Genomic DNA, 25,275 nt, shown 5'->3' on the forward strand with positions numbered 1-25,275 from the left:
ATAGCCAACTCCAATAATTTTTTCCATATTTTTAACTAACATAATTCATCCATAGGTTATCTAGTGTTATGCTTTAACATATGGTGTGAGCACGCACTTGTTCAATTTTATTTTACTATATTTGAAAAGGGCAGTCTATTTTTGCCAATGCCCTAATGGCGGCACCCAAAATCCACTAGTAAAAAAATATATATTTTTTAAATTTGTAATTTTTTCAGTTACAAGTTAGGATCAAGTCTTTCTCATAAAATTGTAACCAACATAGATCAATCTGCAGATGCCTTGCATCAGGTGGAACCCACTTCATGAATAAGTAAAGCAACTAAATCAGTTTTGCAACCGAGACTTGTTTTCACCACAATAAAAAAATCTAAACTGCAATATGACGTTGTCTTCTGAGGAAACTAGTGCTAGCAAAAGTTGTTTCACAGCTCAAGAGAGTTGTATGAGCCATGGAAAGGGCAGTTCTTAGAATCTCATACAAGCTTGTAGTTACGAACCAGCATATTCAATCACATATTATAAGATGGAACCAGGATATACATGTCCAATATATTACAACACAAACAAAAGGAACCACTCCGAGCAGGAAACGAGCTGTACAACACTACCTTGCAACGTCGAAATGATCACAGATATTTGAGCATTTAAAACGGCTGTTCATGCCTACCTACTGCCTAAGTGTTACTATGGCATAGCTGGATATTTTAATACAGGGATAGGAGAAAATCTGTGTACATCTGGTTAAGTTTGAAGCAGTAAAACAGATTGCAAAATTCAAGTCACCTGTGCACACGTACCTCCTCAGTAAATGTTCTTAAGTATAAATATACAGCACATTTTCATAATATCATATAAATTGTAAACACCTTTTCGTTTTCAAATTTATGTCTTATACAAATAAGCTCCAGACGTAAACTATGGTCACAAAGATACTGTAAAAATTGAACTTTTTTGTTTTAAACCAAATTGATAGTAAATTCTTAAGCAGACTATGATCATGTAAATTTTTTTGTCTCGTTTGTGCAAGAAATATGATGTAAACTATGAACAAGTGATGCTGTATGAATGGTGAACATCCTACTGCTTTTTTGCGGTCTTACGAAGAGTAACCATGCAAAGTTTATAATCACGTGAATTCATTTTTTCTCATAACTGACTTGCCTATATAAATTTGTATCTGTCCAAAAACAATGACTATCAATAAAACAATAGGTACCTACAGTAAAATGCATAACCTGTAATTAATTACATACCACTGCAGTAACAAAGGAAAAATAAAGTTCTCATTTCAAGAATTTATTTATATCAAATCAAACCAATTAGCCACAAATATATTTACATGTGTGTATACAGTTTATATGCAAGCCTTCTGAAGAAATTCAATATACACAACCCTCTTACACATTTCAGAATTAATTAATATAATCTGCAACATCAAGCTAAATGTCAATAGTAAACACGGAGGTAACAAAAATCCATTTAACATGCATAAATTTAATATTAAGACTTACTCTTTAGGTTATGTGTGTCTTCTGAATAGGCAGGGTGTGCAATTTACAGCTGTTGGTGTGACAGGTAGAAATATGTCTAGGTGTGAATAGCACGTTTGAGTAGTTATCACTGACAAATCAATATGCTGCTTTCAAAGACATAAAATTTGGACTGGAATACTTTGCCACTATTACAGATCTGGTGTTCTTGAAAGACAATGACTTTTAAACTTCAGAACTCACATTGTTAACTGTAAATTTTACAAAAAAACCTTCAGTTTCCTCCTTCCATTTGGCCACACTAAGCAGTACTGAAGACAGTTGCATAATCTGTTAATCTGCGCTAGATACATGTGTTGCTCTTTGATTTGTTTCTCAAGTGTTTGTCAAAATGGTAGTGATCTTCAAAATTTCTGAGTCACTTTTGGAACATGTAAAATATAAAAATGTAAAGATAGTGTACAGGTCCATTACAGTACAGCACATATAAATTATTCCCCCTGAACAAGTTAACATTTCAACTGGAGCTCTACTGAAACACATTGCACCAAGTCACTGCCACTTACTGAACATGTAAGCTACAACAACACTTGGAAAACCTGAGACAGTATTCAGAGAACTAACAAAGTATACCTGAACATATCTGACTTGTTTATACAACATTAAATAAAAGTGTTGTTACAGCTGAAATACACAGCACCTGCTCTCCATTAACTAAACTGCAAATGACATTTACGCCTCAAAATCGACCTACAGAACAATGAAAACTAAAACTGATGTTTACTCCACAAGTTCTGCTGTTCTTACCCTTCAGCCCATGAATGTACTTTACTGCCATGTGTCACATTTTACTGCCTAATTTTCACTTATGTTGATTCATCTACTTTGGACTGATGGAAAGAAAGTAATTCTAAGTGGTCATTTCACTGCTGTAAAATCTGCCTCACTGTGGAGCTTCCAGTGCTGGACCAAGACTCCAACCTGGGACTTTTGCCCCCTTGCAACCAACTGCTCTACCAACAGTTATTCGAGCACGACTCATGAACTGCTCTCTCAGCTTCACTTCCACCAATACCTCTTCTTTTCCTACCTTCCAAACTCCTGAATTCTCCTGTATACTTTGCAGGACTTATGCTCCTGGGAGGAAAGTTCAAGTTCCAGTCTGTCAATCAATTTTAATACGTCAAGATGTTTCTAATCAGTGTACACACTGCTTCAGAGTCACATTTCATTCTGTCTCATTGTCTTTGTCACTAGCAGTAAGTCTGAATCATGTGTGCACACTGCACTCAACTGTTACAGCTATTACTAAGAAGGGACAAAGGTTCTGTTTTCTTTTCTTTAAAAAAAAATGAAGTAAATGATTAAATATGATTTATTTTAGTGCACCCAATACAGTAAATCATGCAGGACAATCAGATGCACAATTCTGTCTACATGTGAAACACACAGTTCAAAAAGGTAGTACAGATACCATTTTACCCAATTCTAAGGACACATTACACATACTTCTTTGATATACAAAGCCAGGACTGACAACAAAAATGCATCCCCATTAAAAACAAAATTTATGTGAGCATAAACATTACATTCAATATTCCTATGCTGTTCTCATAGGGCACTAAATAATTTGCTCACAGAACACACTACCATGTTAAATAAAAAAAATATGGACACAGCACAGATATTCAACAAGACTGATAAAAAATAAAAAACAATATTAATACAAAATGCACACAGAAAGAGATGCTTTAAAACTTCTAAAACAGTGTTGCAGTGATACAAAAACTGTATGCAACAGCTGCACATTTTGAAAATGCACATATATTAGGAATGGCATCATCACAGGCAGTTGAATATGTGCACTATCAATAAGCCCAGCGAACCGTCAGTCTCCCACATATGCCAAAAATTTTAATTTTTGACCCTTTCTCACATAGGTAATTTAGCACTATGTGATGCTTCCAGAGTGGATGTTTCATTCTGTAATCAAACTTCATTAAGTTTCAGTGCTATTATAATTAAAAAAGAAAAAATGAATTTCATGAAAATATATTTTTCCTAACACTGTGCCTAAATAAAAATCCCAGCCAGAAAGTACTGCACAATATGCAAAATTGCATTTAAAATATGTTCTGTTATTGACAAAAATGATGCTCTTCACAGGTCAGCAGTTATTCAAGTATAGCCTTTAGAAATTTCACAATTTATACATTTCTGTATGAAAATAATATGCATCACCACATCTAAATATTCAACACATTATGTAAAATGTTATCTCAAAGTTTCCCTATATTACCAATCATCTGGTTTCAACTGAACTGATCATTTGCTTGCTCCAATGAAGCTATTTATTCAGTATCTAAGCTTATATACCAAGGTTCTCATTACATACAGTGCTGAAGATTTTCAAGAATTTTCATTCCAATGTAGGCATAAACTGAAGGCCATGAAACAACTGGACTCTACACAGAAAATATCTGCACACGTCATTTACAAAGCACTTGGTATCTCAATCATTAACAAAATAGAGGCAGTATTTTACAACTGCACACATACAAAACACCAGTGTGGAGTGTAATAAACTATATTACATGAGAACTTTTGTATTTTTTCTTATCACTTCTGAAGAGTATGTTGATGTACACACATTAGCAAGCTTCAAAAATGCATTAGTGAAAAATTGTGCCATTCAACTTTGTAGTTTCACAAGTGCTAAGATATCAAATGTTTTGTTAAAAATGAGCATTTTAAATACAGCACTGAGTACAGTATCCTAGGAATGAGAAACACTGCAAGACTTGACTAGCTATTTAAATCTTTAGATAAATAAAATTGCTCCAGCAACAATACCACATAATACTGCAGTTGTGGGTGGTCAACAATGTATACAAGTGGTAATGGATCTTTCAGAACTGTTTCAGACTTTCACATTTGTACTACACTTCAGAATTTGAAGTATTTAAAAATATGTGATAATCTTAACAGAAAAATAAATATGAATAGGATGTCTTAAGACATGAGCACCACAATTTTGAAGTGAAGCATGTAGAGATCAAAAGCCTTCCAACAAATTACAACCAAAATGTATAAGCTAAGCATTATTTCCACTGAAGATGGTAAAACAAATCTAAATGTTAAACCAAATTTAATGTTTCAGCATTGCAGTTACATAGGCCTATTCTAGGAAGACAATATCACAAAATATTAAATACTGATGCACAATATACAATAAAGGGCTAATCCCTTAACCTTGCAGGATATAAGTAGCAAGTTTTGCATGAAATTTAATTAAACACTAAAAATATCACCACATGATTAAACATAGCAAGAAACTACAAAACATAAAAAAGTAAGTACTTCACTTCCATAATTTTTTGTCCTTTGGACTTATAAAACTGGATGTTTATCTTAAAATTTCAATACTGAGATCAAGACTAGAAACTGTTCTGATAAAAGATATGGTGGCAATAAATTAAAAATTCTAACACACACACACACACACACACACACACACACACACACACACACACACACACTGTATTAACAAAAACCTACAGACATTGCCAAGAAACACAAAGATGACATAAAATTTCATAAGGATTAACAACGAAACTGTTCCCCTTATGGGAAACACCCCTGAACAATAATTGCATGAACTTCAGAGCACAATAAGCACATAAAATTAGAGGAGGGCTTAAAATTTTAATACTGTAAAGCATGACACTGAATTAATGCTGTCATGGGAGAGTGTACCGAACATATGGTACCTCAATGTCATTACCCTCATCATCATTGCAGCACAACTCGAAAACCAAAGCCCTAACATGGGGTTCCAACTTCTTCTTCGACACCTTTTTAACAATTTCTGACATAGGAAGAGACATTCGCTCTAAAGCTTTTGCTTTTGGCATAAAGAATGAATACAACATACAGACTCCTTGAGATAGCATTGTAATTTCCAACTTATGGTTCTCTTTAAAGTAATTAAGAAATTCTTGAAGGGTTAGTTCACCGGAAACTTCAAAACGATCCCACAGACTCCATTCATTATCATAATATTTCATTGTTGGCGCAGCAATAGGCTCCGAAAATGCAAAGAGGGGCAAAGCCAAATTAATAAATCCATTTTTGTAGCGATTTAATACTTTGAAACCCTGGGTCAGTTTGTATAGTTCAAGACAAATAAAACCAGCCACAACTGAAGTAGTAGTGGCAATGGCAGGAATTATTTTGCCTGCTATGAGCTTGCTTTTATGGCGATCGGCAAGCGGAATTCTGTAGTTTAGAGCCCTAAGATTTGAAGCTGCCACAATAAAGTCCATGTGAAAATTGGTGTCATCATCCTTTTCAAACTCTAGTGGCTTTATAGTAAGTTCTTCAAGATTCTCCCAAGTTGGCAGTGCCTTCATCAAAGAGTTAACTCTATCATGATCAACAGCCCCATTACCAGAAGCCTCTGCTAACAGAACCTGAGAATCATTTACAGCTATTTTAACCCCAGACTTTGGAACAAATTCAGGTACCTCTACAGCCTCCACAATACTTGCTATAGCTCCACGATCTCTGTTTTGAGGTATACCATACACTTCAGCTTTCAGATTAGCGGCAGCAATAATATAATCCAAATGTAATGGATCATCAACAGAAAATTCTAAAGGTTCTGGCCGACGTTTAGGTCCAGACCAGAATGGTTGTCCAGTGGAGGTCAACTGATCTGGTGGAAAATTGAAGAGTAGCTGGCGTATTTGATTGTTGTACTGCTCCTGCCAATGGCATCTGGCCCACTTTACACAGTCTTCAAAACTAAAAGGGCGCTGATCAACAAGAGCTTGTTTTACAGACTCCAATACCTCTACTGGCTGAACACCTGGTAATTTCAGCATCTTTTCAGCAAATGATGGATCTTCCAAATACTTAGCAGCATTCTGAGCACTGTGGCAAAAGAGACCTTCAAATACATCACGAGCCCACTGTAATGTATGCTCAATTGCATTTGGAAAATTTTTTAGCGTACAAATTGGAATGCTCTTTTCTGGCGGATCTTGAGATGAACTGTATGATTCTGTCAGAAATGGCACAACCACTTGTGTATTACCCTTAGTACCTAATGTGCCCGATTCGAGCAGAGGCTTTCTGTAGTAAACACAACGGCGATCTACATAAATACGAGCATCAATATTATCCAGAGCATTTGCAACACCGTCCAATTCCTCAAAAAAATTGTCGTCATATATTTTTTCAGTTTCAAGACCAACCCTTGTTTCATAAGCAATTATATTTAAAGCTGGATTCATGATCTTAACAGCACGTGCGGCTACCGCCGATTTTGGTTTTTGCACATCTGTAGATCTGAACAAGAATTGTCTATTCAGATTGGACTTTTCAATCAAATCCATATCTGTAACTATAAGTTTCCCATCATCCTTGGTGCCAACACCTATCATCGCGAAGTTTTTCAGCAGTTCGCACCCTATCGCTCCGGCACCGACTATGAAGTACTTCAATTTACCTAAACGATCTTGGAAATCTTTCCCGAACACCGCTATCTGTCTATCATGTCGACTGCCCAATGGAGCACAGCATTCTTCAGTCATGTCAGACAAATCAAGAGGTAAACATTCCAGAGCATCAAAATATAACCACTGAAAAATTGGGTTAAATTTTCCACTGCATGCTTTCATGACTTCCTGTGCAACAATGCCACCTATAGCAGCATCAAGTGGGGCTACATCTCCCCTGCAAATTTTTGAAAATAAGGAAAGGATGTCAACTTGCAATTCAGCGTCAATTGCATTATCTTCCCTTATTTTCTCTGCCAACGTTAAAAATTCTTCAGAATCCTCCGAGTTCCACGCTCGGGGAAACTTTTTGTGTTGTTTAACAAATTCATGGAGTGCCAAGAACGCCAAATGGATCTGCATTGCTCGATCAAATTTTGCCCAGTCTGTCACAACGAATTCTGGACTCTTCAGAGACTGATTCAACGGTTTAAAGTTCACAGTTTTAGGCATCTTTACTTGGGTAACAATGCCACCATGGATATAATCGCTGAAATTACTTGTATCACCAATTGAGAAAGTGTATGGTCCAAGGACACGTATTTTTCGTGGTTCACAAGTATTCAGTTCTGTCATACCTTCGATCTCTGAGAACTTCACGAAGTCGCCGTCTTCGAATCCATGACGTGCGTCGTCCACGCAAGCCACCAATCCTTCTGCATCCTTGGAAATACTCGCAATCATAGCCGACACAGGGCTTTCACCATTCACGTCAACGACTGTAAAGTTTTCACCAAAATCACAAAACACTTGTGTAAATAAACCACGCACATCTGCCACGATTAGAGCAATATCATTGGAGTGAGTGACTTCTGAAACTCGCAGCTGCTCTTCTAGCGTGCTTTCTGTCAAAACAACCACTTTAAATTGCTTAATGAAACTCTCTGTCAAGCTATCTGTGTGGACACTGGTAGGAACATAGTTATTAAGGGCTGCCAGCTGACTGTGACACGCTTCAGCCCTATTTTTGCCAATATCTTCTTCAGTAAGGTAAAACTGTGAATTCAAATCTGCTATTTCACAAGCAACAGTGTCATGCAACGTCACAGATTTAACACCGCCTAAAATTACATTCTTCGCAATTTCAACGCCCAAACCACCAAGTCCTGAAATGAGAACGTCTGATGTAGCCATACGACGCATTGCTTCGTGTCCCAAGACATAGAGCTGTCTGGAATATAGCCCCTCATCTATTTCAGCAACACCGTTAACTCCGTTCACCGCCATGTTCGTATCACTTGAAACAGTTTTCACAACAGCTGTATATTTAGAGTCAATTTTGCGCCTCTTAGCAGGGGGATCCACCTCAGTAGAAACCACTGACAGTCTAGACATCGGACACACAAACTTCACAGTCACTTTCGTTTACGCTCCACATTAATGTTCACAAAGCAATTCGAACTACATGAATACGAACAACTCAACACTATGTCAAAGGTAACATGCCAACAATCCCACAGCCTTTGTTATGTACCGATAATCCTCGTTTCTGTAGGCAATGGAAACTTGAAGATATATAGAAGCCCAACCACGACCTCGCGGTCGTGGCCTAGCTCTCCACCACCATCTTTACACGATAGAAACCTTCAGAATCACGTAAGGGCCACTTGTACGATTGCGGGATAAAGCAAGGAAGAAGCTAAATATGGTGAAACTGTGAGTAGATGTTGTACAACGACAATTTCAATTTCTCCAGTTGCCTATATATAGACTTTTCAACTATTTCATGTGATGGACTTAGACTATTCCATGTACAAACAGACTAGACTAGTCAGGATGGAGAACTGTTTTAAAAATTAACGACAGAAAAACTGTTTTTTTGAAAGAACAGAAAGGAAACTCTGACACTAAATAATTCTCTTGGACCTTTGTCAGATTTGCACGAAGGAACAGAAACTAATAGCGTAGAGCCGTTATTTAACAGCCAATTCAGGCCGGATTCACGCAAAACCTAAGCAGTGTGCATATGCATGTATGCGAATAGACAAAGAAAAAACATTGTATGAGTGACGAGAGAAAAGCAGCTCCAATTAAGCTATATGTTTCTTTCCAGGATGTGGCAGCAATAAACCCTAAGGCGGATAATCTGGGTCCCGGTTGTGTTACCATGTTCTAGGCCAGCGCAAACGATAAGGCTAGAAATGAAATGAGAAAACTTCAGCACTCTGTTAGCGACATATTGCGCTGTTTATGAAACACTAATGTCTTAGATTTTTCAGTTCCAAACCGACATAATTCGCCTATATGATTCTGTGTCAATGTAGACGTTAGAAATGCAAAGAAGAAGAAGTTAGAAATGCAAAGATATGTTTAATACGTATAAGAATCAAACATACTATTTGTGGACATAGGTAGATTAGGGGGATATTCCACACAGCACATAGACTTCATCTGAACAGCTTCTGTAAACAATATATGACTGAAAGAATTCTGGGATATTCTAAAAAAAGTATAATTAAACTTAAACACTAAATTAAATTCATTAACTTTTGCTCTTTCATCATTAGCCCAAGTACTGAGCCCGCCACGATCACCAGCAGATCAAGACCTCTGATCACATGATGTGCCTCCACCACCATCAGCAGGATCAGAGGGAAGCAGAAAAAGTACAAGAACCAGGAAATGTGCAACTCTACAGAATTTTTGATACCTAGCCTCAGTTCCAGGACTAACCAATGAATATGGAAACTGCAAAATTTAAATTAAATGTGAGTGACACAGTAAATATGACTTCACACCTCTCTCGTAAGCTCAATTATAAATTTGAAAATTTACTATCACAATGTTCAACTTTTACCCAACAAAACTGAAAAATTAAATATTCTAATAACCAGTAAGTGTAGTGATATTTCAGTAGTTTGCCTTACAGAGTACTAGCTCTGCACCACTTTAATGAAGTTGATTTCACTGTAAATTTCAAGTTCTGTGATTACTATTCCAAGGGCCAAAGATAAACAGGTGGGTAGCCACCTTCACAAGCAACGTGTTGAATCTAATCAATTACCTACACTAATAGGAATAGAGGAGACAAAATCTTATAAAGTGCAGACATAGAATTTACAAACTAAATCTCATTGTAGATACAATTTATCATCTCCCCCCTCCCCTCCTCCTCGAGTAACCGTAATGGTTTCCTGCACAGATTGGAATTGTTTTTAAGCAAATTAACCCTGTGGAAACATGATTTAATTATATATGGAGCGTTTAAGATTGACTTTCTACCCAAAATAGAAACAGGATGACAATGTTCAATCTTGAAAAATTGCATAATCTACATGGCATTGTAAATGGTACTGCACAACAACACACACATCCAAGGCAACCTTAGATCAAAGCAAAGCACTGCAAGTATACAATGTAGGATTCAGTGCCCACCAAGTTCTCACACTAAATGTCAATGCAAACAAAGTTAGCTGAAACCTAACCCACCTAAAACTTTATAAAAGGATTACACTGAAGTTAACTTAGGTAATCTAAATGGCCTCCTAAATAAAGAAAAGTGGACAGAGAAGTATGTCAGTGATGTCAACAAGAAATTTAACATTTTTCTTGATGAAATGGTCCATAATTTTGAAGAGGCATTTCCACAAAAAAGCAATGCTAAATAACGCCAAGGGACATGCAAATTGTATTACCACCAGCTATAAACGCATCCTGTAAAATGAAAGAATACTCCATAAGTTATGTATACAAAGCAATGTCTCCTCAACTACTTAAGTACTATAAACGCTACACATTCATCCCAAGAACAGTAATGAGACAGGATAAAAGGATGCACAATGATGAGTTCATTCACAAATGTAACAAAAAAGATGAAAGAAACGTCAAATATTATAAAAAGTACACAAACATAGAAATGAAACACAATAAATGATAATTAATCCAGAAGCTGCTGTAACCACTTTCAGCAAATTATTTATAAATATAGTCAATGATCTGGTCAAAAATAACCAGCTACAAAATATCTAACACTAAATTAGGAAAATCACATGTGTACAGGGTCAATATTCATTATTGTAGCCACTAAACATGGAGTAGTAAAAGCCTTTAGAGAGCTAAAAAATTTCTTATTCAGTTAGCATTGATGGAATCTCAGCAACTGTCATCAAGACATGGGCACTCACTATTCAACTAGTCAATGTGATAAGGCTGGTTGCTTTTATTTATTTATTTATTCCACATTATTTATTTATTTATACCACATCCTTGTTGTGATGAATCACAAGGATGTGGTAGGAGTAAGTTTTACATCATTATGCTGATACAATAAAGGTCATGAACAATAACGAAAATGCAGCAAATTGGTGAGTAAGATTAGAAGTTGAAGTGAAATTAACATGGTGAAGTGCTTCAATGTCTTACTTTAATCTAATCTGGTGTAGACACCAGCCACTTGAGTAGTACTCGAGAAAACGTCGTACTAGCGTCCTATATGTGGTATCCTTTACAGATGAACCGCACTTTTCCGAAATTCTCCCAATAAACTGGAGTCAACCATTCACCTTCCCTGCCACAAACCTCACATGCTCGTCCAGTTCATATCACTTTTCAGCATTGCGCCCAGGTATTTAATGGATATGACTGTGTCAAGCAGCACACTACTAGTGCCATATTTGAACGTTATGGGTATGTTTCCCTACTCATCTCCATTAGCTGACATTTTTCAACATTTAGAGCTAGGTGATTCTATCTGTTCTCTTCTGTACAACAAAGATTTTAATGGCTGGTTTGATTACCCCCAAAAATTTTACCATTCCACAGGATAGAGTGAAAATAGCCAAAATAAGCAGCTTTGATAGCATTCATATAGCCAACAGGGGTAATTACAGCCAGGGAAGAAGTTGCCACACTGAGTCTTTTTTTAAGGTCTGGACTATACCCAGACCAATTTGACTTGCCATCAATTAGAGTGCCCAGGAACTTTGAAACGTCATAATGTAATATATTTTGGTTATCACAGTTCAACTAGATTACTTCATTTTCTTGTTGCACTGCATGAAATTTCATATATCACGTTTTTTTCAATAATTAATGTCAATCCATTAGATTGAAACCAATGTAAAATGTCTACAAGCACAGCATTAAATTTATTTTCTAGTTCGCTCCAGACAGAATAGTAGTGTAATCAGCAAAATTGTAAATTTACTCTCAGTTTTTGCACAAAGTGGGAGATCATTGATGAAGATAAGAATCAGTAAAGTTCTCAAAATGGATACTTGTCGCACTCCATATTTTAATGTGCCCCGGTCAGTTGAAACAGAACAGCCATCAGTACCATTAAGTATCATATTTTGCTTTCTATTGTGTAGATATGATTTAGTCTACCTACCTGTGCTACCACTCAAATCATACAAATCAGCCTTCTTTAAAAAATTTTGTGGGTTGTCCAGTCTAAGGCTCCTGACAAGTCACAAAAAATTCCAATAGGTGCCATTATGTTATTCATTGATTCAAAAACCTTAGTTGTGAAGGAGAAAATAGCCTGCTCTGTTGATATATTTTGGAAACCAAATTGGTTTTTGTTGACGATGTTGTGAATCTTGAGGTTGGCTACAGTTCTTTTATACATCAGTTTCTCTAATGTTTTCCTTGTTTTACAATACGAAATTTTAATATCTCTTGGACAACACCTTGCTGCAAAGATTCATTGAAAACGTGGAATAGAAACTACAAGCAGACTGTCTTTTTTGAGGTCAAAAGCGTATTACATGTTACGGCTTTGAGAATTTGCACAGTCTAATTAGGGATTTAGTTTCTGTATGGTTAAATAAGTAACTGCTATGAGATAGTATCGATAAATATGTAATTTGGTGGCAAGCAGGATGTTTACAGTTGAGACAGCTCCTAACAATAGTAGAACTTTGAGTTGTTTAATGTGTAAAAAGATTAATAAAATATGAGAAACGGAATTCTATGGATTAGTGTGATTGTTGGATACGTTTTCGATGTGCAAAATTGGAAATCTGACACTTGATGATACTAGGATTCTAACTACATACCAGATTGACAGTCCATGGTTTCCACCACCTTATTTGCAACAACAAGTCATATCATGAACCAAACGAAATGTGTGAGTGTAAACTGTGTCACCAAATTTGCAAACAATACGAAATAGAGCTCTGTACCAAAAGGACACGAACAATAAGTGACTATGCAAATCACAATATGTGAAATTTCTAATTTATCTTATTATTATCAGTGTACATTGAATTTGTCTGACTATTTGGCTGCAATAAACTTATTATTAAAAAAGTAGTACACCCCACATCTCAATAAAATTAGACTTCTTTTACTCATGCTGAAGAACAAAATTAAAGACACTCAAGAAAACAAGAACATATACATAAACTTAAGAAAAATATACAAATCTGAAATTAAACAGCAAAAATTAAAGCTAATGAAGAATATATTTTAAATTCTAAAAAGAATGTAAAGCTGCCTGGAACATAGTTAAAAGTACAGATAAACATGAGAAAGGGAAAAATCAGAAACCCAATTAATTGTAACACTCCCAACGAACACTGCATAAATTCAGTAAATGCCTATGCACCAAAAAGTGTTGATTTAACTGATGCAGAAGCTTTTCTTTTGTAATCACAGAATAAAATGGATAAAATATTTAACTGGAGTAGAAAAACTGCTACAGATATAAATAACTTTGCAAACAAGCTGAACAACTCTAGAACAGAAGACTACTATGGATTCAGAAACTTTGTAATAAAGGCTATAATTAAGGAAATTAGAACTACTGTAATCTACCTTGCAAATAAAACCCTTGATGATGGCATTTTGCCTGATTACCTAAAAATTACAGATACATTCTCCATATACAAAAAGGGCGACAGTAAAATACCAGATAACTATAGACCAATATCAGTTGTCCCTATACTGGCCAAAATCATAGAGAGCTGTTCTCACACATAGATTTACGTGCATTTTGAGAGCAATAAATTACTTAATGACAGCCAGTTTGGATTTAGAACTAATCAGTCAACCATAAAAGCTATTGAAAGCCTGATAATTGAAATCCACAATGTTTTTGAAAGGAAACTGACCACCTGTGCAACACTTATAGACTGAAGCAAAGCATTTGATTCAGTATTGCATGAGATAACAGTTAAAAAATTATAATATTATGGTATTGTAGACAAACCACTTATATTGATTAAATAATACCTAAATACCAGGCAAAAGTTAGTGTATGTGAACATTGAAAAGTCAGAACCAGTGAAGATTAAGAGAGAAATTCCACAGGGCTCTGTTCTTGGATCCTTCCTCTTTATTGTCTATCTTAATGACTTCTCAAACTATATAGCCTGCAAAAATGTCATATATGGTGATGAAATGATCATGATCTCTACAAGTGAGAGTATGCAAGAGATGGTAAACAAAAATAATGAACTTTTTGAAAAATGTAGGTTGTGGTGCATTGTTAACCAGTTATGTATAAACAACACAAAAACAATGGAAATTTATTATAATCTGAAGGCACAGAAAGAAGATAATCACAGTGTTATACTACTGGGACTAAAAATAGACCAAAGGCTCTCATGGGATAACCATATAAGCTATCCGACAGGCGAACTTAGAAGCATGATATTGCTGCTGTATAAAGTGAGACATTCTGTCAGTAAAAGTTTACTGATGCTTTGCTACTTTGCGTTCTTTCAGTCACAGCAACATATGGGATTCTGTTATGGGGCAATTCAACAGGCACAAACTGTGTATTCAAATGACAAAAAAAGCAATTATATGTAAACGAGGATTGGGTCCATGAGAATCCTCTAAGGAGCACTTCAGCTTATTAAACAAAATGACCCTCACAAGTCTCTACATGTATAACTGCTTAGTATAAGCACAATATACAACAATATACACAGAGAATGAATTTACATTTGCACACCACTACCAATAAATGCATACTTGATATACCGCACTCTAGGCTATCAGTGACACACTACAGTCACAAACATGTAAGTAGAAAGTTATATAATGAACTGCCACAATCAGTCAAAACGCTCACCCTCTTTGAATTTAAGGAGGTATTAGACGCATGGCTTAAAATAAATCCTGCTACTCGATTGGAGAATATCTTGGAAGTAATTTGGAAGGAATGTATAAACAATGAAATACTGTAACTATAATTAACTAAATGTGTAAAACTGTGTAATTAATTCTAGAATGTAAACTATATAACGATTATTACTGAAATCTTCTGGTTAGTATGAAGTTTATGTATTTATGTGTAAATGATGATGTGTGTAAAATGTTAAAATTACTAAGATGTCAGATAATTACATCACATTAAGTGAATTAGAAGTACAGGCTACACTGAATAACTATGGAGAAGAGAAAAAGTAAAAAAAATTCAGAATGAAGAGTATGGAGAGAGTGATGTTAAAAAATAAATAAGAGTGAAAGAATGTTAATGTGTATTAACCATAGCAAAGATAAAGTTTTTGGATTAAAACCTGTTGGTACATTTAAATTTGTTAGTTCTTTGTCAATTAATTCAATAGTGATAAATTAACAATTGGCAAAAAGGAATATGAAGTTACAAATGGATGATGAATCTTTTAAGTAAAATGTAGATATCTGTGAATGATATGGGTTCCAAGTTTGATGCTGTTGATTTATCGACTTATGTGGATATATTGTACCATTCAGGAGCATCCTATTCTGATTTTAATCCAAAGAAAATAAAATCAGATAGAAGCAAAAAACATAAAGTTTTGATAGAAGAATTTGTTGATGTCTACATCCCCAGCTTAAGACAATCACTGACAAGTCAAAATCTGATGCAGAACACGCCAGATTGCATTTCGTCTGTTAGGTATCCAATATTCCTTCCTGACAGATGTAAGCAACAGTTGACATCCAGCATGGGAAAGATGACGATTTTCACTTTCCACTATTAGTCTTGTGAGATGATGATGAGGTTGCGCTATAAGTTGATTCTTTGCCTCATATGACAGATCAGTATTTCGTAGCCTGCCACAAACCCGTAGTAATCTTGCGTCATTGAGGACAGGATGCAATGATTCGAGCTGGCTGTTCTGTTCTACTAGCTTATTAATCTCCAATTGGTAGATTCCTGTTGCATCTGTAGCTTTTTGTGCTATTCTGACTCCCATAGCAAGGCATCGTGCAAATTATTGCGAAACAAGTCAGCAGTTACTCTTGTTTCCCTTGTAGTTGTGCAGTAATTAATAAATCTGATACACTATGACATTATCTGCTGTAATCGTGACAAGTTCGAGAATCGACAAATGAGATCACCATGGATTACTTTGTCGATGTGACAGAGGGCTTTGGCTTTTCTTTCTGGCAACTTCTGAGGTGCTAGAGGCATCTAATAATGGTCTTGAAGTGGCATCTTTCTTAATCCAGACTTGTCCTTCCCACCATAGGCTGTTTTCTTGCAGCAGGCCAGAGTGCCCGAACGATTCTAGGCGCTACAGTCTGGAACCGCGCGACCGCTACAGTCGCAGGTTCGGATCATGCCTCAGGCATGGATGTGTGGGATGTCCTTAGGTTCGTTAGGTTTAAGTAGTTCTAAGTTCTGGGGAACTGATGACCTCAGAAGTTAAGTCCCATAGTGCTCAGAGCCATTTTTTGTTTTCTTGCAGGTCTGCAGGAGACACTCCTCGCAAAGTCAGATCAGCTTGGTTTTCCATTACAGATACATGGCTCCATACCGCAGCTTCTGTGGTGACCTGTATCTCATAAACACAGTTTCCCACGGACGTCTTTGACCGTGTGGGCGGAGCTGCGAGCGATGAATGAATCCACAGGTAAGTTCGCTTGATGTTTATACCCAGAGCGCGAATAACAGGAGCTCGCTTTGTGTTATCGTGCAATAGAGGCGAGAGTGTCACTGATATGATATGCGAGTTGGGGTGGCAGTCACTGAAACAAAGGTGGTTTTCCTTGCAATGAGATCTATTTACGAAATTTCAATCACCAACTTTCTCTTCCGAATGCTTAAATATTTTGTTGACACCCAAGTATGTAGGGAGAAATGATCATCATAATAAAATAAGAGAAATCTGAGCTCGAATGGAAAGATTTAGGTGTCCCTTTTTCCCACGCTCCATTCGCGTATGTATGTATGTATGTATGCATGTAGTATGAAAATGGTTCGATGAACCCTCTGCCAGGCCCGTAAGTGTGGATTACAGAGTAACCATGTAGATGTAGATGTAACATGCTGCAGTAGTCGTGAAAGGAAGAGAGCCCCACAGAGCTCCAAGTGAGACAACAACAGCCTTTTCGGTGAAGTCACTCGTGTTTTGGAGCTCAATAGTTTGACACATGTGACTCCATGCTGATTAGTTGATCATACATATAGATACTCTGGTACTGCGCGCCGCGGAATTAGAATCCGCGCCAGACGTCATGGACGACGAAGACCCATAGAGGTCTCTGCACCATCACGCTGTAAGCTATGGCGGCGCACGACTCCTGGCCCGCTTTTAATGTGAGGGCGCCACAGTGGAACACATGGTCCCAGCGGCCAATAGTGTCTGCAATTCTGGAGGCAAGGGCTCATCCCACGTTAACGTATGCTGCCTTAGATGTTGCAAAAATATCTTGAATGTGATCACAGTAGGGCTAATTAATCCCAGCAGGTCAAAAATGGATGATGTAACAGACAGTACAGTGCATTTTGTGAAGCTGTAGACATTATGTGCTGGTTTGACATTGTCCATAGTTTGAAACTGATCAGCTGCTGGATGCCAAAGTAAACCTAAAGTTTTGACATCCTTGTCGGTATCAAGCCATAAAGGTAATTGTTACTGGCAACTCTGAGGAAATACGGTCGAGTAGTTCCACATTGTTGCTGCACCATTTCGTAAGGATAACCTACTTTTCTTCAATAGCTTCGTGAGATCTTGCTGGACCTTGACTGCAGTCTATACCGTATCACAGCCTGAGATACAATTGTCCAGATAGAAATCATTAACAAGAATGTTTGCTGCCTCGCTCTACTCATCCACGAGATTATTCTGACAGACACCGTACTACATGACTGTGTGCACAAGCCATTCCATACGTGACTGTCTTTAATTGGTATTCTTGCAGTGGCGCAGATATATCACTCCTCCACAATATTCGTTTGGCAAGCACGATCTTCATCCGCTACCAGGAATTGTCCATACATCTTTTCTATTTGTGCTGTGAAGGCAATGCAAAGCATGAGGAAGCGTAATATTGTTGTTGTTGTTGTGGTCTTCAGTCCTGAGACTGGTTTGATGCAGCTCTCCATGCTACTCTATCCTGTGCAAGCTTCTTCATCTCCCAGTACCTACTACAACCTACAGCCTTCTGAATCTGCTTAGTGTATTCATCTCTTGGTCTCCCTCCACGATTTTTACCCTCCACGCTGCCCTCCAATACTAAATTGGTGATCCCTTGATGTCTCAGAGCATGTCCTACCAACCGATCCCTTCTTCTAGTCAAGTTGTGCCACAAACTTCTCTTCTCCCCAATCCTATTCAATACTTCCTCATTAGTTATGTGATCTACCCATCTAATCTTCAGCATTCTTCTGTAGCACCACATTTTGAAAGCTTCTATTCTCTTCTTGTCCAAACTATTTATCATCCATGTTTCACTTCCATACATGGCTACACTCCATACAAATACTTTCAGAAACGACTTCCTGACACTTAAATCTATACTCGATGTTAACAAATTTCTCTTCTTCAGAAACGTTTTCCTTGCCATTGCCAGTCTACATTGTATATCCTCTCTACTTCGACCATCATCAGTTATTTTGCTCCCCAAATAGCAAAACTCCTTTACTACTTTAAGTGTCTCATTTCCTAATCTAATTCCCTCAGCATCACCCGACTTAATTCGACTACATTCCATTGTCCTCATTTTGCTTTTGTTGATGTTCATCTTATATCCTCCTTTCAAGACACTATCCATTCCGTTCAACTGCTCTTCCAAGTCCTTTGCTGTCTCTGACAGAATTACAATGTCATCGGCGAACCTCAAAGTTTTTATTTCTTCTCCATGGATTTTAATACCTACTCCGAATTTTTCTTTTGTTTCCTTCACTGCTTGCTCAATATACAGATTGAATAACATCGGGGAGAGGCTACAACCCTGTCTCACTCCCTTCCCAACCACAGCTTCCCTTTCATGCCCATCGACTCTTATAACTGCCATCTGGTTTCTGTACAAGTTGTAAATAGCCTTTTGCTCCCTGTATTTTACCCCTGCCACCTTCAGAATTTGAAACAGAGTATTCCAGTCAACATTGTCAAAAGCTTTCTCTAAGTCTACAAATGATAGAAACGTAGGTTTGCCCTTCCTTAATCTAGCTTCTAAGATAAGTCGTAGGGTCATTATTGCCTCACGTGTTCCAACATTTCTACGGAATTCAAACTGATCTTCTCCAAGGTCGGCTTCTACTAGTTTTTCCATTCGTCTGTAAAGAATTCGCGTTAGTATTTTGCAGCTGTGACTTATTAAATTGATAGTTCGGTAATTTTCACATCTGTCAACACCTGCTTTCTTTGGGATTGGAATTATTATATTCTTCTTGAAGTCTGAGGGTATTTCGCCTGTTTCATACATCTTGCTCACCAGATGGTAGAGTTTTGTCAGGACTGGCTCTCCCAAGGCCGTCATTAGTTTCAGTGGAATGTTGTCTACTCTGGGGGCCTTGTTTCGACTCAGGTCTTTCAGTGCTCTGTCAAACTCTTCACGCAGTATCGTATCTCTCAATTCATCTTCATCTACACCCTCTTCCATTTCCATAATATTGTCCTCAAGTACATCGCCCTTGTATAGACCCTCTATATACTCCTTCCACCTTTCTGCTTTCCCTTCTTTGCTTAGAACTTGGTTTCCATCTGAGCTCTTGATGTTCATACAAGTAGTTCGCTTTTCTCCAAATGACTCTTTAATTTTCCTGTAGGCAGTATCTATCTTACCCCTAGTGAGACAAGCCTCTACATCCTTACATTTGTCCTCTAGCCATCCCTGCTTATTCATTTTGCACTTCCTGTCGATCTCATTTTTGAGACGTTTGTATTCCTTTTTGCCTGCTTCATTTACTGCATTTTTATATTTTCTCCTTTCATCAATTAAATTCAATATTTCTTCTGTTACCCAAGGATTTCTACTAGCCCTCGTCTTTTTACCTACTTGATCCTCTGCTGCCTTCACTACTTCATCCCTCAAAGCTACCCATTCTTCTTCTACTGTATTTCTTTCCCCCATTCTTGTCAATTGCTCCCTTATGCTTTCCCTGAAACTCTGTACAACCTCTGGTTTAGTCAGTTTATCCAGGTCCCATCTCCTTAAATTCCCACCTTCTTGCAGTTTCTTCAGTTTTAATCTACAGGTCATAACCAATAGATTGTGGTCAGGGTCCACATCTGCCCCTGGAAATGTCTTAAAATTTAAAACCTGGTTCCTAAATCTCTGTCTTACCATTATATAATATATCTGATACCTTTTAGTATCTCCAGGCTTCTTCCATGTATACAGCCTTCTTTTATGATTCTTGAACCAAGTGTTAGCTATGATTAAGTTGTGCTCTGTGCAAAATTCAACCAGATGGCTTCCTCTATCATTTCTTAGCCCCAATCCATATTCACCTACTACGTTTCCTTCTCTCCCTTTTCCTACTACCGAATTCCAGTCACCCATGACTATTAAATTTTCGTTACCCTTCACTATCTGAATAATTTCTTTTATTCCATCATACATTTCTTCAATTTCTTCGTCATCTGCAGAGCTAGCTGGCATATAAACTTGTACTACTGTAGTAGGCATGGGCTTCGTATCTATCTCGGCCACAATAATGCGTTCACTATGCTGTCTGTAGTAGCTTACTCGCATTCCTATTTTCCTATTCATTATTAAACCTACTCCTGCATTACCCCTATTTGATTTTGTGCTTATAACCCTGTAGTCACCTGACCAGAAGTCTTGTTCCTCCTGCCACTGAACTTCACTATTTCCCACTATATCTAACTTTAACCTATCCATTTCCCTTTTTAAATTTTCTAACCTACCTGCCCGATTAAGGAATCTGACATTCCACGCTCCGTCCGTAGAACGCCAGTTTTCTTTCTCCTGATTACGACATCCTCTTGAGTAGTCCCCGCCCGGAGATCCGAATGGGGGACTATTTCACCTCCGGAATATTTTACCCAAGAGGACGCCACCATCATTTAATCATACAGTAAAGCTGCACGCCCTCGTGAAAAATTAAGGCCGTAGTTTCCCCTTGCTTTCAGCCGTTCGCAATACCAGCACAGCAAGGCCGTTTTGGTTAGTGTTAGAAGGCCAGATCAGTCAATCATCCAGACTGTTGCCCTTGCAACTACTGAAAAGGCTGCTGCCCCTCTTCAGGAACCACACGTTTGTCTGGCCTCTCAACAGATACCCCTCCTTGTGGTTGCACCTACGGTATGGTTATCTGTATTGCTGAGGCACGCAAGCCTCCCCACCAACGGCAAGGTCCATGGTTCATGGGATGGAGCTCAAAACCTGTTGAATGCTTGGACCTATCATTAGCAAACCGTTTAGTGACAAATTCGTATTTGTTTCGGCGGAACAAACACTACTCATATTTTAGTAATCGAGCTGGCTTCCTCAAGGATGTTATATGAAATGTCAGCTGTCGTGACTGCTGGTTCCATATGTCCTAAGTCTTCGTACTCCCTGATAAACTCTGTGTAGCTTTCCTTAAGCTTCGGTTGTCTCGCTAGTTCCTATTCAATCTGAGAGAAGGGTTCTGCTGCAGTGTGGAAAGAATTGCCTAATTGACTCAGCTCTTCGCAAAGTGGGAGACAAACAATGAATCTCCCTGTGGAATCTTTAGTTGTGTGTTCCACAAAGTGTGTTTCGCCTTACTCCTCTTCTTTCGTCATTACTACACGATTTTATTTTCTATCTCCTAGAATTTCTTCAAGAATATTCGAACATTAGTGTCGATTTTTACAAAGTACGACCACCTTGACGAGATGATGTGCTCTACCATTTGATACTGCCATGACATAATCCAACCTGTTCTGTCTCTTGAACACAGGATGATTAGTTTCTATGAAGGTAGTCCTTGCCTTCTGAATGTATGGGCAAACTTCTGCTTCCATCAACATGTCTATCTTTCCAAGTGACCAAAGTAGTAGCCCAACAGGGTTGCCACCCAGCTCTCCATAGTTGTAAAATTTATTCAAGATGGCGGATCCAAGATGGCGGCCATAGATGTCGCAACATTCAGCGACATCAGGGAGATAAGTTCAAATTTTGGTGGGAAAACAGGTGAACTGGGCTACCTAACCCTGCCCCCGTTCCTCATCAAAAAACTGGTGGGAAAAGGACTCAGTCTGTGCTGAGTTTCTGAATAGGATGGATCTAAGCCTTTACTTTTTATGCATTGTTTATTTAAATAATTTGAATTGTCATAGACAGCAGCTCCATACAGTGTGTTTACCTTGAGGTCTGGAGTCCAACTGGTACTTAAAGTACCCTCCGCCACACACCGTCAGGTGGCTTTCGGAGTATGGGCGTAGATGTAGTTCACAGTGGCACTACCAGAGGGCGCTCCCACATCCCTTCCCATGACATAATCCAAGATGGTGGTCTGGGGAAAATAGTGGGAAATTCGCTCCGTCTGTGCCTAGCTGCTGCACTGGGAGGACGGACATAATTGTTTACTCTGTATACTGTGTGTTCAATGGATGAGATGTCTGTGCTGGAGAAGGAGGAGTTTAACAGGAAAGCTGTTATTGTCTGTCCCACCCATCGATTTGGGCGATGAGCACACCCAGTCTGTTCCTAACGTTCCAAATGCTGCTGGCGGTGCTAAACAACAGTAAGATGGAGGCCAGTACTGGGCACTGACATGTGAGCCATCCCATCAGAACATCTCTGTGTTAGTGCAGCGACAGAGTGTAGGTGCTGTGGCTAAGAAGGTATCAAGTGTGCCCATGCTTTTTAGTTCTACATACAATTTAGCTCCTAGCAGAATGAAACATGTAAATGTGGGTATAGAAGCACATCATGACTGGGGTTTGCATGTGAGGATAGAAATTGAAAATGCATCAAATGGTGTTCATGTGCCCATTTCTGAGTGAGACTAGGACTAAACATGTCGTTCAGAGCGCTACATCAATCAACAGATGACCACAGAGTATTCTCCAACTTGCACCCCCTCCCCCTGTAAATTTGCCTTACTGGTGTGACACTATCTATTACAACAGTATATGATGACTCTGCACTTTGTGTGAAATCGGTTGACAAGAGTGTTTAGCTATGGCATGACTCAGCCATGAACTTATGCAATGTGGATACTGTGGTATGCTTTGCATTGGAGAGACTGAGCCGTTGGCTGCCAAGTATAGACTCCACATACAATGTTGATGTAAACTTTCTATATGTGCATAGTGTACACTTTGTTAATTTGGAGCAGTACCTTTGTTTGCACATGAACTGAGAGCCAAAAGAGAAACAGGTTAAATGTGTGTGTGAAAAACCAGAGTACTGTGGGGTGCCCATCAGTCTGAAGGAGATATGCACAAAATTTATTGCATATCAGTAAACTTTATTTGGGAAATACTGTACAGGTGCAAAGAAGGTAATTCTCTGTGTAGCCAATATAGTTCAGTTGGTGAATTCATGGAGGTATATTGGCTACACATACTATTACTATCCCTACAAGTGTGCCTTTCTATATATTCCCATTATTTTTTGGTACCTGATGTAGTTAGTATCCTCGTCATCAGGACTTTGTTGTTGGTGATTGGTCCTGTGAGGATGGAAGAAGATGAAGAATGGAATACTCCTTCCTGATAATATACAGGCAATTATTGTAGGTCCATCCAACTGCGGCAAGACTAATGTCCTCATGGAGTCCAATTTGAATATCTTTGTGTGTTTTCAAAAACACTGTTTCAACCCAAGTATCAGCTATTACAGTAGATATTGTACTGTTTGAAATGCTTTATATACACGATGATCACTAAAAGTGGTGATATACCCCCAATTGAAAAATTAACGCCAAACACTGTGTTCATATTTGACGATGTTGCTGTGGGAAACCAAGACCAAATTCGAAAGTATTTCTGTTTCGGTCGTCATATGTTTGCTAATGTATTTTATTTAATCCAAACATACTCCAGAATCCCGAAACAGTTGATTACGGATAATGCTAAGATCATTACAGCATTCAAACAAGACAATCTGAATTTAAAACATTTACCAAGCACATGTATGAACTGACACGTTATTCAATGATTTTGTAAGGATATGTGCCGATTGATTTAATCATTCAAAGTATGAGTTTCCTGTTACTGATAGAGCAAGAAAACTGAATGATGGTAGGTACGGGCCAAACTTCCAAGCGTTTCTGTATATACAGGTTGGTCCATTGATCGTGACCGGTCCAAATATCTCACGAAATAAGTGTCAAACGAAAAAACTACAAGGGACGAAACTTGTCTAGCTCTAAAGGGGAAACCAGATGGCGCTATGGTTGGCCCGCTAGATGACATAGGTCAAACGGATATCAACTGCGCTTTTTTAAATAGGAGCCCCCATTTTTTATTACATATTCGTGTAGTACGTATAGAAATATGAATGTTTTAGCTGGACCACTTTTTTCGTTTTGTGATAGATGGCGCTGTAATAGTCACAAACATATGGCTCACAATTTTATACGCACAGTTGTAAACAGGTAGGTTTTTTAAATTAAAATACAGAATGTAGGTACGTTTGAACATTTTATTTCGGTTGTTCCAATGTGATACGTGTACCTTTGTGAACTTATCATTTCTGAGAACGCATGCTGTTACAGCATGATTACCTGTAAATACCACATTAATGCAATAAATGCTCAAAATGATGTCTGTCAACCACAGTGCATTTGGCAATACGTGTAACGACATTCCTCTCAACAGCGAGTAGTTCCCTCCCGTAATGTTCGCACATGCACTGACAATACGCTGACGCATGTTGTCAGTCGTTGTCGCTGGATCACGATGACAAATATCCTTCAACTTTCCTCACAGAAACAAATCCGGGGACATCAGATCTGGTGAACGTGCGGGGCGTGTTATAGTGCTTTGATGACCAATCCACCTGTCACGAAGTATGCTATTCAATACCGCTTCAACCACACGCGAGTTATGTGCTGGACATCCATCATGTTGGAAGTACATCTCCATTCTGTCATGCAGTGAAACATCTTGTAG

General features: G+C 38.0%; 1 protein-coding gene across 1 annotated transcript; it reads right to left on the reverse strand.

Moving 5' to 3' along the window:
- Positions 1-2,850: 2,850 nt before the first annotated feature.
- Positions 2,851-8,485, reverse strand: LOC124721560 (ubiquitin-like modifier-activating enzyme 1). The gene has a single exon (XM_047246597.1). It carries the CDS (start codon positions 8,387-8,389, stop codon positions 5,234-5,236), a length of 3,156 nt encoding a protein of 1,051 aa, XP_047102553.1. The 5' UTR covers positions 8,390-8,485; the 3' UTR covers positions 2,851-5,233.
- Positions 8,486-25,275: the final 16,790 nt, after the last annotated feature.

Source organism: Schistocerca piceifrons, chromosome X (assembly GCF_021461385.2).
Source record: "Schistocerca piceifrons isolate TAMUIC-IGC-003096 chromosome X, iqSchPice1.1, whole genome shotgun sequence".
NCBI classification, from domain to species: domain Eukaryota; kingdom Metazoa; phylum Arthropoda; class Insecta; order Orthoptera; family Acrididae; genus Schistocerca; species Schistocerca piceifrons.

Coding starts and splice junctions, on each gene's coding strand:
- LOC124721560 (XM_047246597.1), bottom strand. CDS start 8,389: ATGTCTAGACTGTCAGTGGTTTCTACTGAGGTGGATCCCCCTGCTAAG.